The sequence below is a fragment of the Lutjanus erythropterus genome, chromosome 7, assembly GCF_056507025.1.
Source record: "Lutjanus erythropterus isolate fLutEry1 chromosome 7, fLutEry1.hap2, whole genome shotgun sequence".
Lineage (NCBI taxonomy): Eukaryota > Metazoa > Chordata > Actinopteri > Lutjaniformes > Lutjanidae > Lutjanus > Lutjanus erythropterus.
In genome coordinates, this window is record NC_139323.1 from 19,064,499 (window position 1) to 19,081,535 (window position 17,037).

Sequence of the window (17,037 nt, forward strand, 5' to 3'; positions counted from 1 at the left end):
TCGTGTATTTTCATTGCTTTATTCCAAGCAAATGGCTGTTGTTGAAAACATAAATTCAGCTCATATTTGTTAGACATAAATGCAAACGTTTTCCTGAACTGTCCATATAGTTGACATTGTTATTAGCCATGCTAGCAGCATGCCAGCACCATGATTATAGGATTGGCAATATCTCCGCAACTATTGGATGGATTAAATTTAATACATACCACAAAGGATGAATTAGTCAGCATCACCAGGGGGTTGCCATATGTGGCTCATGGATTCAGCCTCAGACACACTTTGTGTTAAGAGCTAAGTGGAAAATGCAAACGTGATGTTAAGCTAAAGTTCTGAACATGGCAAACCCTTAATCTGCTGTACACCATTATGTTAATAATGCCATCATGAGTTGTTAGCATGCTGACTAGAGCTGCCCCCAGCTAAAGTTTTTCCTAGTCGACTGGTGGTCTTATCAATATGATGGATGGATGGTGATGTATACTTATAAATTAGCTTACTAAGTTACAACTCATTAAGTAACTGCTTCACCTGTCTTGTCCCCGCCTGAACCTGCCATGTTTTCATCATCCCTAGAATCAGAGTCCTGGTTGGAGCCCCCTGTTAATGACCATGGCACTGTATTCACGGTTGTGGCCTCCGAGGCTCATTTATGCTCCCTACAGAGATACAGCTCTGTCCCATCCTTATCCATAAGCGTTAAGAAAACATGCAGAAATGCGAACAAAATGAATGCAGAGTATGGACAAAAGGCTTTGTCTGTTGTCATATCCGTATGTAATGAGAGCATGAATGAGCCTTTACATGAGAAGAGGTCTGTGTTGCAACAATTACCGGGGTCTAATGCTGAGATGAGTCTGACGTGGGGTTTTCTTTTCTGCCACTAACGAATAAATGAAAACTCGATCTACTAAGACTTTTCTCACTGACGAATGGTTTAGTCAGCAATAAGGGGGCAGTCCTGATGCTGATGTTAGCATCTCTCTCAAAGCTCCACCATTCCTTAGTGACCTCATAGCATGCCTGTAGAAATCAGGAAATTCTGAAGAAATAAAAAAATATTTTGAAAAACATCCAGATGGCCCTGATGCTGAAGGGTTCTTTAAAGTGTTCATGCATACAGAAGCAAAAACTCAGTTACGCAAAGCTTGCAAAGACACCTTGACAGATGGTCGGCATGTGTATGTGTTGTGCTGGTTTGTGTAGATACATGTGCTCTGACAAGGTCTGTTCTGCCTGTCTGTGTATGTCCCTGCAGGAGGCTGAAAATATATGTTTGCGTATGATTGTGTACAGACAAACATATGAGAGAAAAAAAGAGAAAATTAGATTTCCATTTCTGGTGTCATGCTGCTTTCTGTAGCTGTGAGCATGCCCTGAGGGCATCTGACCAGACTCTTCATCAATTTACTGGCACAGTGGAAGCACTCTTGTCTGTCTTTCACTCTTGCCTCCTTTTTCTATTTGTCACATTTCCTCTCCGTTGCCCCTTCCCTCTCCCCATCCCTCGCCGCCTTTCTTTCTCCTTCAGCCTGAACCCTCACTGACATTAATGAAAAGGCATGTCCTTCGTGATTCCCCTCTCTCCAACCAATATGAGAGAGGGGCGATGTGAGAGATGATGGAAGTAGAGTAGGGCAAAAGAGGAGAGGAGCCAGGGAATATGGAAAGAGAGATAATGCCCCACTTACAGGAAGATAGGTGAAAGAGGAAGAACGAAGAAAGAGGCATGTTCAATACAGAGAGCAGCGTGAAGCCACAGGGGAATGGGTGTAATGAATGTCTGGAAAATGGATACGCAGACAAGATATTCAATGCGTGATGCTTTTTAAGATTAAAATCAAAATGGTGTGGATCCATGTCATGAAAATGGGGACTTGTGTGAATGTTTTTTTTTTTTTCTTCTACTGGCATAAGGTGTTAATTGTCTGCCCTTATGGGGACCATTTCGCCCGGCAGAAGGGCTTTGTGTGCGGGGAGAAGATGGGATGCCAGGGCTGTTTGAAAAACAGATGTCTTCATTAATGGGCCTAATGAAGCTGCTCTATTGTCTTTACCTGCTCCTCCTTTATTACGACGACACAAAAAACAGCTGGTGTGCTCGAAAAGTCACTTATCCGTCACTCGTGTCGACGTGTCCTGAGAGGAAAACCTTGTCTGGTGGTCACTCCCTTCCCCCTTAGATAATTTTTAATAATTGTTCACAGGCAGTTGAGGTTCCAGGCACATGTGGGATTCTGGCAGACCACAAATGACTGAATTGCTGTCACCTGTTTCATCAGTGGGGTTAAAACGGGGGGCAGAACTGATGAAAAACACACTCCTTTGTTTTAGCATATGTAATGAATACAGTGTGGTAGATTTTTATCATCTGAGCACTGATGTGAGTGGGTCCTTTGTCCGTAAACCATTAGTGTGTCTCATTGTCTTGTATTGAGAACAAAGCGGAGCACCAACAGCCGCCAGTGTTTGACAGATCCACAGGTTCCCATTAGAAGTGAATAGAAGCCAGATGTTCCCGTCTTGTGAATGAGTGGCATGGTGTGATTGTGTGTGCGTGTGTGTTTGTTAGCTTGGTATTCAGCCTTTTGTTATCAGGGTGAGGAGCTCAGGTGAGGTTTGTGTGTGTGTTGGTGTGTATGTTCAGCCAGCGGGGAGAGCTACCACCAGTCCTAGCTAACTTGGTAGAGTCTGCAGGTTTATGAGGGGTTATGTGGGTTAACTTAAGAAAAAGTACATGGATTTAAAGGACCAGTGTGTAGGATTTAGTGGCATCTAACAGTGAACTTGCAGATTGCAAACACCTTGTTGCACCCTCCCCTTCCAAGCTGTGTATTGGCAAGAATTTGGTGATATGATACAGGGGTTATGATTCATGAAATACTGTAAGAAAGGTGATATATTGCTATCTTTTTAATGTGTTTTAAGCAAGGCATTCACAGCATTAAGAACACACCATCATATTTATAAAATCTGAGTTAAAAGGTTAACCTTTTTGTACAATCAGAAAAGTGAAGATGGATAACAACAGCCATCTAGCAGTCAGGAGTTTAAACTGCCTTCAATCTTTGAATGTACCACAATACCATGATACTGTGAGAACTGATATAGTGTCACAAAACAAATTATTGTGATACTCAAGTGTCTCGATATTATGTTATACCCCTACTTCCAAGCATGCAGGCGAACTTATAGATAGCTGAAAAGATTGCACAAATTGCAAAAGCCACTAGCCACTATCTAGACCCACAGTTTGGGTCATCTGTTCTGGGCTTCTATAGAAACACTGCAGTGCAACACTGGGCCTCTGTAGATATAAACGGCTTATTCTAAGGTAACAAAAACACAGTGATTCTTATTTTCAAGTGATTATGCACTAATGAAAACATACCTCTGAATATTATGTTCAATTTCTGCTGTATTCTGCCAGTAAATCCCCATAGATCTAACACACTGGTGTTTTAATACAAATAGAAAGTGAAAATGAATTTCTTGATATACTGTAGAGATATATTCTGACAGATAGTGGAATGATTAAATCTGTAGCATAAGGTACTAACATTTTAATGCTGTGAATTCACTCACAGCATATTTATTAGCACATCACACTAAATCCCTGTGCTATAATGTGAGCTTACACAGCCTGGGCTCTCACCCAAACATACACAGCAATACCCACTAACGTCTTCTGTCCGATGTCTGGCTGCTATTGACTGTCTCTGTTCCATGTGTCTGTTTGTGTGTGTGTGTATGTGTGTGTCTGACTTCAGTTGGCTGCAGTGAAAATAAGATTGAGTTTAATGACATTATCTTGATATTTGAGAAGTAGTGTTGTAGTACTTGAAGGTCTCTGTCTCAACCACATTTTGAATTGGTCATATCCCACCGGGTCAGACAAGGAGGACTCTGGATTTTATTTCAAGACCTGCAGGGATATCACTAAATTACCTGTGCATTGTCTGATTTATTTAACATCATTACTGTGACTTGATGCAAAATGTCCTGCTTCAAACGCAACCAATAACTTGACTCATTTCTAATTAATTTTTGTTTTTTCTGTTACTGGCTGTCACCACTAACGGCTGTCACCCCTCCCCGCCCCACTTCACACACACGCCAAGAAACCGAATGTGGGAGACAGGAGAAGAATCTGTGACTGTCTGGGAGGAGATGTCAGACAAATCTTCTGTAATAAAATTTGGCAACCTAAACCACAAATGGTTCATCTGCAAAGCAGTGTCCAAAAGAAAACACACAGCAGTATGTAAAGTCTGCAGCTCACTAGCTGGAGCTAGTTATGTTTTTGTGATATGTGGAGCTAATACACTGCCTGGCCACAAAAAAAGTCTTCTCCGGCACATCAAATGAGTTGATCAGGATAAACCAAATGGATGAATCTGACGGAAACAAGTGTATGGTTTAAAATCTGCATGTTCAAAGCCAAACTGTTTGGAAAATTCTTTAATTTTTAAAAACAATAGCAATAAGATTCATGAACACTGGAGACAAAATGACTTGTTAAAGCAGGACAACATCCATTCAAACACTGAAGGAGGAATCTTGGTGGAATTTTCTCTTTCGTCCCTTTAACACAACTACCTGAGCTTGTCTCTCGCTCAGATGGCTGAGCGCATTTCTGATCTGTAAGAAATTGTCTTGGCTGTCTCCATTTTCTCTCTTCTTTCTTGTTACCCTTCACTTGCTTTTGTGTGATTCTCATTTACACCCCACTCGCTCTTTTCCATGCATCTCTCTCAGTTTTGCTCGAGAATTAGAGGTGTGAAATGTGCAGTGGTGGCGAGTGGACGGAGTGGCAGCAGAGTGTGGCAGTAGTGGTGTTTCCGGGTGTCAGGTGTGTGTGCGTGTGTGTGTGCGGACCTGCGTGTTTGCGTGCATGTCTCCCATTGAGGGGTGCCAGGCCACACTTTAATCCTGGCTTCAGCGGAGGTGCGGCCCGCTCCAGATGGGGCCATTGTACTGCGCCATGCATCAATAATTCACAGAGAGCCAGAGAAAGTGGCGGAGTGTGTCTGCCTGCTCAATAATTAACCAGGGAGGGTGAGAGGCATGTATGTACGGCCTGGGTCTCTTTCCAAATGCCCATTCAAATGGCCTTTGATGTCGTGGGCCTGGGGGGTCTTTGGATTTGTCGGCTCATTAAGACGTCACCCCTCTTTTCCTTTTATTTGTTTTGTAATCCGTTTTCGCTGCGAGCAGGAGCTGAATGTACGGAGTGAAATCGCATAATGTATGTGTGTGTAAGGCTGCAGTAAAGACTGTTACAGTAGATGGCTGCCTGCCATGGTAGATAATGAGCTATTTTCAGTTCTTTTCTCACAGCGCACCTTCTGCCACTCTCCTCCTGTAGGTAGGACAGTGAATGGAGCATTATTCAGCCCCCACGCTTCTCAGTTCCTCTGTCACACTGTGGGTTGCATGGCGCAAGAAGTCACGTTTTGTTTTCATTGCTGCTACTAGACAGTTTCTTAAAGTGGATTCGTTCAGATGACTATAAATAATGCAGCCTCTGACTTCTCTTGCTCTCTCCGTTTCATCTTCTTTGCTTTCTTCAGTCTTAACGCATGTGATAAATGACTGTAAATATAGACTCTGAAACTTTATGGCTGTGTTTTTTCACACACAGAGACAGGATGTAGAGTCTATTACTTCACTTCATGACAGGAGGTTTGGTTAAAGGGACAATTTGTATTATTTAGCGTGTATGAAGTACTTATACATAGTCAGTGTATTATCTGCAGTAGATGTGGTTGACACCCACCCAGTTTAGAGAAGCGGAGAGGAGTACCAGTACCAGCACCAACTTCCCAAGTTTGATCATTCATTTTACTTTGCAGAACACGGGAGTTGCTGGTCTGTTGCTGCCTCAATCTGTTTGTTTGTTTGATTGTGTTATTGTGTGACTTCTGTGAATCAAAACTAACCTTTTAAAGCACCAAAGTCGCGCAATAACACAAACAAAGTAACAGTTGAGCACAGTAGAAGAACAGCAATCCCCGTGCTCTGCAAGGTAAAATGACTGATTTTGCCTATGGAGTTTGGTTGGTCTAGAGAGGGTGATATTTGGCTTCTGTAATAGAGATTTTACATCAGAAAAGGCAGCCTGACCTTTAAGTAAAATGGTGAAAATATTCTAAATATAGTATGCACTGATTGATTTTGTGTTGATTGTTTTTTTTTTTACATGGACCTTTTTTTTAAAGTAGCTAAAACATCATTTGTTGCTGAATCTGGCCATCTGTGCCTGTCCTTCTCTGCTTCTCCTAACTAGGGACATCTACTGTAGCTAATACATTGACATATTATATTATTGATAAGTCCACATCCATGTTATCTGCAGTCACATGTCACCTCACCCACTCTCAACAGGGCATCCCTGTCTTGCACCTTTTCCACATCTCACTTTAACTCTCACATTAAAATCTTGCACCTGATCTTCAGTCTCACGTCTTAATCATCACCATTTCTCTCACACATCTTCTGTTAGTTAACTTTGTTCCAACCCATCTGCTGTTTTCTCACTCTGTCGCTCCCTTTTTCTCTCTCACCTCCTCCTCCTCCCTGCTCCCCTCCTCCCCTCTATTAGAAATGAGGGAGTTGTCGGAGCTGCCCTGGCCTGCCCCGGTGGGTCAGCTGGAGGAGGAGCCCCCCATCAGAGAGCAAGGTGACCTCCCACCCTGAACACAACCCTCCCCCCTTACCCTGCCGCCCTTTATCACCACGAACACGTGCATATGCAGCCACCCTGACCTTCATGACCCTAACTGTTGTCCTACATCTGCTCTACCTCTATCCTAAACCCCCAGCTGCCTGCATCTGCACCACCTGCATCTGCCCCTGCCTGTTGCTTTTGTTGGGTTGTCCGTTCTTTTTGGGTTTAAAGCGCTCACTTCTCACCAAATTCCACTCTTGCATCAGCTATGCATGAAAAGCTTGCTGTAAATTAGGATGTCGTGTCAGGGTACTTAGTAGGGTGGTGGTACATGTAATGTTTAATTACAAGTTCTGTAGATTGAATCGCACCAAAATCAGGCGCAAGAGGGGTAAATAACACTTCAGTCTGTAACGTAATTTGCTGCAGAATAGAATCAGCAGGGTCGGGTATCATTTAAAAAAAAAATCAATACCAGTGCCCCTTAAAGCAGGGGTTCTCAGAGTTTCAGAGTGCCAGTGTAAGGTGTCAGCATTACATTGAGGGCCACACAGGAAAATCCTTAGAATTTGGTCTCATAATGGCATTTAACATTAAATTCCTTGAGCATCGAGTTCAAATGTTTGCAGACAAGGCTGATCACTTTATCTGTCCGTAGAGGTCTAACAAAGTTAGTTGATAATTTTTTGAAACCTCCTTTTCTCCTCAACGATACAGCATTTTTTTTTTTTGTGGTGGCTTATTCATCTCGTGTCCACATTAAATTGCAGAGTGGTCCACTGAAATCGATAACTTTAGCTAACAGCACAAACGCTGATGACAGAACATATTTCTTGCAACGCTCCTAAGGTGCCACTAGTTGCTATGCAACCGAAAGTAAAGTTGTCAAGTTTTCATTCTTAATCTAACAGATGCTTGTTAGGGGGTGCAGCATGACACAGAACCAAGTGATGTATTGAATGTAGGCTATTGCAAGTCAAAGTGCGAAAATGGAATGATTAAAATATAGACATGCATTTCATTCTTTCAGGGGCCACACAAATATTTTTTGTTGGCCACCTTTGGCCCACGGACCATACTTGAGAAACCCTGCCTTTAAGTGATACTGATACCAGTAGAGCACTTCATTTAATACCTTTCTTTTTACTTCATTTGGTACCAGTCATGTGAATGGAAGCATTCCGGAAATAATCCTTCCACATTTTATGCATTTATTTATTTTTATCATAGATTTATTTCCAAACTGTAGAACTCAAAACCAACCAATTTTTCTGTAGGTCTGCTGACAAAAAGAATCAAATCCCAGGCATTTTTTTGACTCTCAACACTACTTGGTGGTGGATTATAGTTATAAAGCTACTGCAAATAGTTTTTAAACTGGTTATGAAACGGTCTCAATTTAATACGGATGCTATAACAAGAACATTTGCAAGAAGACTGTTTTCTATATAGTTGTCCTTAATGCCTGTCTCTAGGTGGGATTCTTATTGAAATCAAATTAAACAAGCCTGTGTTTAAGTTTTTCCACGCAGAGTTACAGTGAGTAGTATTAAGTGCTGATACCCAGCCCTAAGAATCACTATAGTCAGTATCAAGACATCTGCCATGCAGTCTGCTGGAAGACAAAGATGTGCTCGACAGTCATGCAGTGAAGACGCCAATTTTCCTGTCTCTATCTGCCCTCTGGGTCTCGTAAAAGAGTTGATGATTGTAATCGTGATGATGCTGATAGTTTTTCCGTATGTTAGATCAGGACCTGCTGTCCTCTAATTTGACCCGTCCATGAGAGGTCTCTTCTGCTGCAATAGCCGGATGTCTTATGTTTACCCAAGTCTGGCTGAGAGATTTAATTCCTTTTGATCCTAGCACTGTGTAAATACTGTGACTCACTTTTTCTCTTCCCTTGTCTGCCAACAGTGCAGTTTGACGGCGCAGAGTGGGACCGCTCCTCGTCGCCCACAGAGCGGTTGCGTCCTCCGGGGCCCAGGTCCAGCCCGCTGGCAGGAGGGGGGATGAAGTTTCGGATGCCACAGGAAGGCCTCTCCTTGGTGGGGGAGAGAGTGGATCCGACTCTGCCTCTGGAGAAACAGGTGTATGTATGCAGTCTTCTGTTAAACCCGAGTTACATTGACATACCGCAATGTGCCAGATGCTCTGGTTAAGGTTTAATCAGATTAAGAGGCTTACATGTCCTGGTATTCAGTGACTTTTTGCCACTGAATGAGTGTCTGCTGCTATTAATTTCTATACCCTAAAAAAATCCTTAAAAAACCTGTCAAACGCAACCCCAGTTTTCGCCATTCACACAGTTGATGGATGGTGGGAATTATTAGAGTGTGACACATCAAAGGCCCTGATTGATTGATGCCTTATTTCTTTCCTAAATACACTATGAGAACTCTGCCTTTAGTTGATTAGTATTTGTTGTCTTTGTTGGTTAGGTTGGTTATAGAGGCTATTATGCAGGGATATGAATACAGGTGTCCCTTGAGACTTTGGCTTGTCCCTTGGTATGCCTTGGCAACAAAAAATTGAAAATCACTGTACTAACTAACCAATAGGAATGCACAAAAGTACATTTAGGTTTGCTATTTTGGCATAGTTGGATTGTTATAGATACTAAACATTACCTCAAGCTCTCTTTACAAAATTCGTGTCCCTAGTTGGCCTCTTTTTTCCACATTCTCCTCCTTGTCTTGGATTTTTTTTTTCCATACACATAAATACCAGTTTTGCAAGGTCTCGATTCTTGCTTGGCTTCATTTCAGTCATTATAGTGGCACAGATGGATGATGCAGGCTGATCACACACACTAATGACGCTTTCTTGTACATTGACTTGTATCACAGCTTATGATTCAGTAGGTGTGATTATACAGTCTATGTAAACCTTGATGTTGTATGCAGGTTTATTAGATCCATATCGCAAAGTGTGGTTTGCAGTAAACTTATAGGACTGCTGAACTCTCACAGGCTGTAAGCATGAGGAAGAATAGCCGTAATGGTACTGTCCATACAGTTGACATCAGCGAATATCAAAAGGTACCCACAATTGATTCCTTGTGAGTCTATTTGCACATGGGGCAATCCAAGTACAGTAATAAATAAGACTCAACATTACTCTGAGTTATGTTTAAATCAGACATCAAACAAACCTGTATTATGCAATTATTTGTGCATGTAAATACAATTAGCATATGCTATTAATCCCTGCAGGCTGTGGATGTCTTTCGAATATCTGAGGGAAAGCAGAGGTGTACGTCCCACAAATTAAGATAAAAATCCATTTTATTGCACCACTTTGATCTATTAAAGGGCGTGGACACATTAAAACGAAACTGTTATGTGTTTCGGCTAAGCAGCGCTCATCAGAGCTTAGAAAATTGCGAAAGGTTAGAATGAGAACTAATTAAGTCAGACCATTAAAAACACACATTTACTTTGGTCTTGTAATTTCAGACATCATTGGTGTTATTTATGTGTTGTTTCTGTGCACATAAAAGGCCGTCTTACTAATGAAATCCAGGCACATGACACCCCTTAAGCACACATGCGACACACACAGCATTGCACTCACAAACACATACATGTTCACAAATTCCCTTGAGGATGGTAGTTGATTATTATGCCCCATTACTCCCTGATGATCTCTGATGAGGTTTCCTTCAGCTCTGCTTCCAACAGAGAAACTGCATCTCTGTCAACCTGTAGAGTTCAGTATACCTGGCCAAGTCGTGTCTAAGAGAATATCATCATTATGGAAGAAATTATCTGACTTACTGGTTGTGTTGGTCCACATGAGTTTTTCCTTTTTATTGTAATATTTTTATTGTGCTTTGGTACGTGTCACTTGATACACTATACTAGTCTGAAGCAATTTTGAAGACGTCACTTTGGGTTTGGGGAAATTATGATGAGCAATTTTGACATTTATTAATCATGAAAATAATAACCAGATTAATTTACTTTAATTTAATGTGTGTGTGTGTGTGTGTGTTCTGTCTGTCAGATGGTACCACGGCTCCCTGTCACGTTCGGAGGCAGAGTCACTGCTAACGCTGTGTAAAGAGTGTAGCTACCTGGTGAGGAACAGTCAGACCAATCGCTCTGACTACTCCTTGTCCTTACGGTAAGACTTGGACACACAGACACACTGACCCAACAAGTAAACCAAACAACTGCACCTTCAATATCATTCCCCAGTTAACAGCTCTGCAATTTAATTGCATGAACTTCTCATTCTTTCCGCTGTTCGACTTGTGTGCAAAGTGTGTGCAAGGCACCTGAGCTACTGATCTCATATCGCAGTCTCCACACCTCTCCATCTGTCTCTCCCTGCCTCCCCTCCACCATCACCCCCCCCCCCCCCACTCAACATCATTGCCACGCTGATTTCTCTCCCGATACTCATTTGCAGGGCACAATACTGCTTATCTGGTCAAATCTCTCCCTTGTAATTACCACCATGATCCATCGTCCCAGCCTCACACCGCTCTCCCGTCATCCCTCTGTCCTCACCCAGTCCTTGGCCCCTCTCCATGGCGTCCCTCTTTGGCCCCAGTGGGCCTCCTAAGTGGTAATCAGGCAGGTATAGCACACTTCAGTGCACACATCATCCTCCCCGTAATCACTAATGAATATGAATTACCTTCTGTGGGCCACACAAGAAGGGAACCGTAGAGGGAGGAGGAGGGAGGAGGAGGGGGGTGCAGGAGTGACACTGTGTTGTGCTGACATACAAACAAGCTCATGCATTACTCATTTACATGAGTAGAGTGGGTTTGACACGCACACACACACACACATGCACATTTGCTCAAGCAACAAGGTCACTGCTGGCACCAGTTCCTCAGCTGGCACATGAGGGGTTTGGAAAAAGTGATACTTCTTCTGAAACCACAAAATCCAATTCAATCAATTCAAACATCTTACATGATTTCAGTTTCATTTAGAGGCTGGACTGGAAAAGGACTCTTAACAAAACAAAGAACAACATGTCACAATCTGAAAAGAACTGAAGCTGATTAGATCTTAAATCAGCTTAAGGGGAAACGTCAGTTTGTGAAACAAGAGCAGTCGAATGATCTTACAGGTTTTAGACAAAGTTTCTGGTTAGCTAAATGACTTTGGAGGAGAAGACGAAGGTGAAAGGTAAAATATTCCCCAAACTCACAAACATCCATCGCAATTTGAAGACTTTGACCTTACTTTCTTTTAACAGTTATACATACACACCGTTTTCCTGTGTAATTTGGAATTGTTGGTTCTACCTCTAAATTTGCCCCATGTTTTTCATAGCTCTGTTATTTATGGTGTATGAAATTTTCCACAAAAATCTATCTCTGTTTTCATTGGGTAAATCCCAAGTCTCTAAAATTGCATCCATGTTTCCCTCATTTGTGTCTTTTCCTTGCGTCTTAGTTCCTCCTACCAAGAATGCAAGGAAATCATGCAAAAAGACAGGAAATGAGGAAATATCTTTTAAAAGTGATAAGACATCCTTTCCTCTGAAGCGTTGCAGCTGGATCGGCCAGCGTCTGTCTACTGTATACACACTGACACAAACGGTAACCTCCACCCCCCGCCTTCATGGCTCCATTTAGACACATTTACTTGTTGTTATGGAGTCATTTGTCATAGTTTGCAGACCTAATAGGCTTCCATGCTCATCAATGGCAATGAAAGAACATTGCAACATCTTTGGCCATGGTTAGTGAGATTTATGACATAACAAAACAAATTGTGGATGAAATAAACTTAAATGAAACAAAATTATGTTTAGGGTTCCCATCGTCTTGCATTAAATATCATTGCTGTTTGGAATCCTTGATGTTCTTGGCTTGTGTATCTTCCTTAGAGATTGCTCCTCACTCCTCTGAGCAGAAACAAGAGCTTTGTGACAGTCTGCAAGGTGGCAGACCAGAATGACGTCTGGTTCAAGGAAGGCACAAGAAATATCAAAAAAGAGACTTGGGACGTGAAACTGCTGAGCTACATCTCTCCTCTCGCACAATGTACATCATCAAGACGAATATCGCTGTCCCTTGTAATGTTATCTTACCCGAGGTGTTTTATGTAGCAACCTCTGGTCCTTTTATCAGCTGTGAAGACAAAGAATGAATAAGACACGTTACTTGTGTGACTAAATCCCAGTAGGAAAACATGCAGGCATCATAGTGTCAGTGGCTAGTGTTGGTATTTTTGAAGGGAGAAAGTCATTCTGTCACATACTCGCCTGTTGGGTGTGTTGTCTCTCTAATTACGTATCTTCATAATCTGATACTTCAAAAATTTTACACTACACACTTCTTGACCAGTGAAATTATCTTTTAGTTTGAGAACAAAAAATATTTGTCTCTTGCCAGTGACTATTGTTCATATTTATTCCAGAGTAAGGTCCCATGGTGTTCCACTGGAAGGGGGAGGGGGCTTTGCTTCTAAAACCATGATATGTTTTTCTTTTGTCCTCCATCTTTGTAGTCCACACATTCCAGTGGCCTACAATACCCTTGAGTACAACCTTGTGTCAGCTGCTTTGCATCAGGGCCATTTAATGGAATGTATAAACACTTAAGTGCTCTTGTTTTCTGTTTGGGTTGTATGCCTGTAGAGGGATTATGACCAAAAGCTTGTATATGTAATTAAATAGAGTGCGGAAGTTGTTTTTTTGTCCCACTTGTTATTGTCCTTCCACCACCTGGGAAAGTCTTTCAGCCAGGTGAGCGGTGGACACTTTAATCCTGTGGCACATACCTTCAAACACAGTGGTCTGATAATATGATTAAACCATTAGCCTATTTGTTTGATCGCCAGGTCACTTGCGTTTCTTGACCTGTTGCTGTATTCCCAGATACCAGTAATTACTTTGATGAACAATGTTATCATAAAGATGATCATAGCTAAACTGGAATTTCCTTTAAATGTCTCCAGAGAGCATCATTGTCCATCATGTCTGTGTTTAGACTGGATAGATGCAGTCAGTTAGTCTTTATCAGGGTGACTGCTTTGCTGGTTGTTGTAAGATATTGACACTACCTTCATGTTGTCCTTCAGCAAGGACAGCTTGTGCGATAAGAACATTTTCTATAATAACACGGCATCTATGCTCTGGCCATTGTGGCGTTCCTTAGAAAAAGTCAACCACACCCACTGCATGTTAAGATTACACAGTAATGTGGACGATGGGAGGAATGACGAAGGTTGCTAAATGGAGACAAAATGAAGAGACACTCCAAAGTGAGTCAGACGGACCTGCCAGATTCAAAACAGCATGAATATTAATGAAAGAGTACTGGTAGCTTCTAACGTAGCACGAGATACAAACTGTCCCAAAACAAACAGGAGTGGATGAAAGCCGACTGTCAGCTCTGACGTGATGAAGCATCGGTGCTCTGCAGGCCGCCGGGACGATCATAAACTGCCTGTTTTGTTTGGCTGCCTGTAGTCACAGTGGAGTGTTTTTGGTTTCACTGCTCTTCAAATTTTAATTTGGTTTACTAGAACAATGACAATTATGGTGACCGGTCTCAGCCCTTGTCTTTCCCTCTGCTTCTATAATTAGATGTACATCATGACTGGCTGGCTGGCTCTTAAAGGGGAAGTCCTGTCCCGGCTGCCTGACACTTAAAGGGAGGGGAACCAGTGTGGTTCTCTCGGCTCAGCCACTGTCACAGTCCAGTGTTCGTCCCTCTCACTCTCATGTGCCGTTACACCACTCATTCATCCATCATCATGTCCCTCCCTTCCTAATTTGTGACACGGTGTTAAATCTTGGTTAGAATCACGTCCTCCAAAGTGCAGGAAAAAGACATGGACATAAATCCAGGCTGTCATTCCCACCATGTCATTATGTGACAAAATGTGTGGAAGGCTGCACGGTGTTTTATGTGCTCCACATTTCATGTCATCCTTCTTCTCTCTCCTACTCTTCTTTCTCACTTTCATATTGTATCTCTCCCGTTCTCTTTCTTCTTGTGTCTCTTTCCTGTCTCTTTTTATGCCTCTGCTATGGCGACAGCTGTGGCCGGAGGCATTATGTTTTTGGGTTGTCTGTACATCTGTCCCATTCTTGTGAACACAATATCTCAAGAATTCCTGGATGGAATTTCTTCAAATTTGGGACAAATATCCATTTCAAAGGTTCAGGTCACAGTGACTCCACTAAACACATTTTTTTTTTGCCATAACTCAAGAATTCATGTGCTAATTATGACAAAATTACACACATATATCTAATAGGATCAGATTAAGTGATGACATATTATTATTCCTTTCTCATTGCATTCTTCCTATTTTTCCCTCACAGGAGCTGTCAGGGTTTCATGCACATGAAGTTCACCCAGTGCAAAGACGGCAAGTACGTGCTGGGACAGAACAGCCCTCCCTTTGACACCATCCCAGAAGTCATCCACTTCTACACCACACACAAACTCCCGATCCGAGGTGCCGAGCACCTGTCCTTGCTGTTCCCCGTGTTGGTGCAGACACTCTGACTGACCCTGACTCTTTGGGATTACATTGTGATCGGACACGTACAGTAAAACTTGAATGTTTGACGGGATCTTCCCAGTGGAGTTCTCTCTTCTTTTTTTGACTGGACTGCTTTTGATGATTCAACACGCCAGGGGCTAATGCCCTCACTCTCCACTGCTGTTGTACCTGTGCCAAGTGTCTCTAACATCCGGGGGATCGATTCACATGAAATGCAATACCTGAACTTTAGGCCACCTTTGCTGTAACTCCTCTCTCTCTCTCATCTCCTCTCTGAACCAAAGGGGCAGACTTTAGGACATCTGAAATTCTCCCTTTCTTTATTACATTTCTTTCACAGCTGACTGAAATGCAGAGGAGGTTAGCAGAGCTGTAGCTGGGAGGACATCTGAATGTACTGATGCCCCAGTTTACAGAAAACCTGCAGAGGATTTAGATTTAATTACTGCTGTTTCACAAAAAAACACCTCATTGACACAGGTAAAAATATTGCTGTTGTTAGGTGAAAACCTCAGAAGTCATATTTTGCTGATTTTTCATGTTTATACCAGAATCAATACATAAAATTGTACTGTATAAGATGAGAAACCCTTAGAAACCCTTTTGTAAATGTTGGAAAATTCACGTTTCCACTCAAAAACCAGTGCTATTTTCAAAGATAAAAGGTTTTTACCAACAGCAGTGATATTTCTGATGCTTTTCTACACAAAGCCACACCTGTTAATTTTCATCCAGTCTGTTCTTCACTGTCATGCTGCTGTGCGTCGAGGATTTGCTCGACACATCGTCTCCACGTTACTTGTTGATTGTTCATCGTAAGCAACAGAGACGCTGTGTTGTATTGGTACGTGTGTTGACCTTGCTGACCTGTATCTCTTTGTCGGTTGCCTACGTTGCATTTGGAAGACAATGCTGGGTTTGTAAAAAGCAACCTGTCACTGCTGTCATTGTCATTTTCACTGATTGGAAGCTGAGCTGGAGGCTACATCTGAAACAACGAGATGCTATTCAGGAAACTCTCAATCGAACTCTCAAAACTTCATGGCTGTTGGCCACGTTCTCACACTTCCTACATATTGTCGGCTGGCCAAGTCATTACATGCTGGTTGGGGAGTTGTATTTGAGTTAAATGCCTGCCATCTGGAATGGGATCCCATGTCTGCTGCCTGGTTGCAGTGTCGTGTGGCAAAAACTGATTTCAGAGGAGAGCCAACTTCCACCAACGCATTTATGACCAGTGGAAATGACAAATGGAATAATTATTTAAACCATTATTTCTACATTCAAAAGTCTAATTTGACTGGTTGTATTAATTGTTATTATTATCAGCATTTTCTGTCACTAGTAAAAGACGACGGGATGTATAATTTACCTGCTGTGTTGAAACATCTCATCTGTATTCAAAGTGTTGAGTCTGCATGTAGCTCTTTATCCAGATCAGTGGCTCCCAACCTGGGGGCTGGATACCGCACAAGGAGTGTGAAGATGAATCATAGTAGGTAATAATGAAAGACTAAAAAGACTGCTACACAAAAACATGTTTGTTTACATCATTTTGCTAAATCCTTGTTACAATATTGTGTACTTTTTAACCTTGCAGGTATCTAAAATATGAATCAAAAGCAACTGCAGAAGGAAAAATTACTGCTGAACGTCTAACAACCTGTAGATGTGCAACCTGTGAGATGTTTTCTATGAACACAAAAGGTGTATTTGTGTTGTTATTGGATTGTCTTGGCAAAGGAGAAGTGCTCACTGACAGATTTTTAACACATTTGTGAAGAAAATTTGAGAGAAAGAAACCTTTTGTGTGCATAGTTGGAGATATTTTACTTCATGAAAAATCGGAGCAAAAACAAAAGTGTTGCATTATATTTT

General features: G+C 41.9%; 1 protein-coding gene across 3 annotated transcripts in view; it reads left to right on the top strand.

The window, feature by feature from the left end:
- The window catches only part of shdb (Src homology 2 domain containing transforming protein D, b), a 37,135-nt gene extending 20,605 nt beyond the window's left edge, over positions 1 to 16,530 (top strand). For 2 of the 3 annotated variants that reach the window (XM_084723070.1, XM_084723071.1), the window contains exons 5-8: positions 6,605 to 6,682; positions 8,588 to 8,762; positions 10,679 to 10,798; positions 14,975 to 16,530. In XM_084723070.1, the coding sequence (XP_084579196.1) occupies positions 6,605 to 6,682; positions 8,588 to 8,762; positions 10,679 to 10,798; positions 14,975 to 15,161 (560 nt within the window). In that variant the 3' untranslated portion in view covers positions 15,162 to 16,530. The remainder of the gene's footprint in view (positions 1 to 6,604; positions 6,683 to 8,587; positions 8,763 to 10,678; positions 10,799 to 14,974) is intronic. The other variant, XM_084723072.1, reaches the window with a different exon arrangement.
- Positions 16,531 to 17,037: the final 507 nt, after the last annotated feature.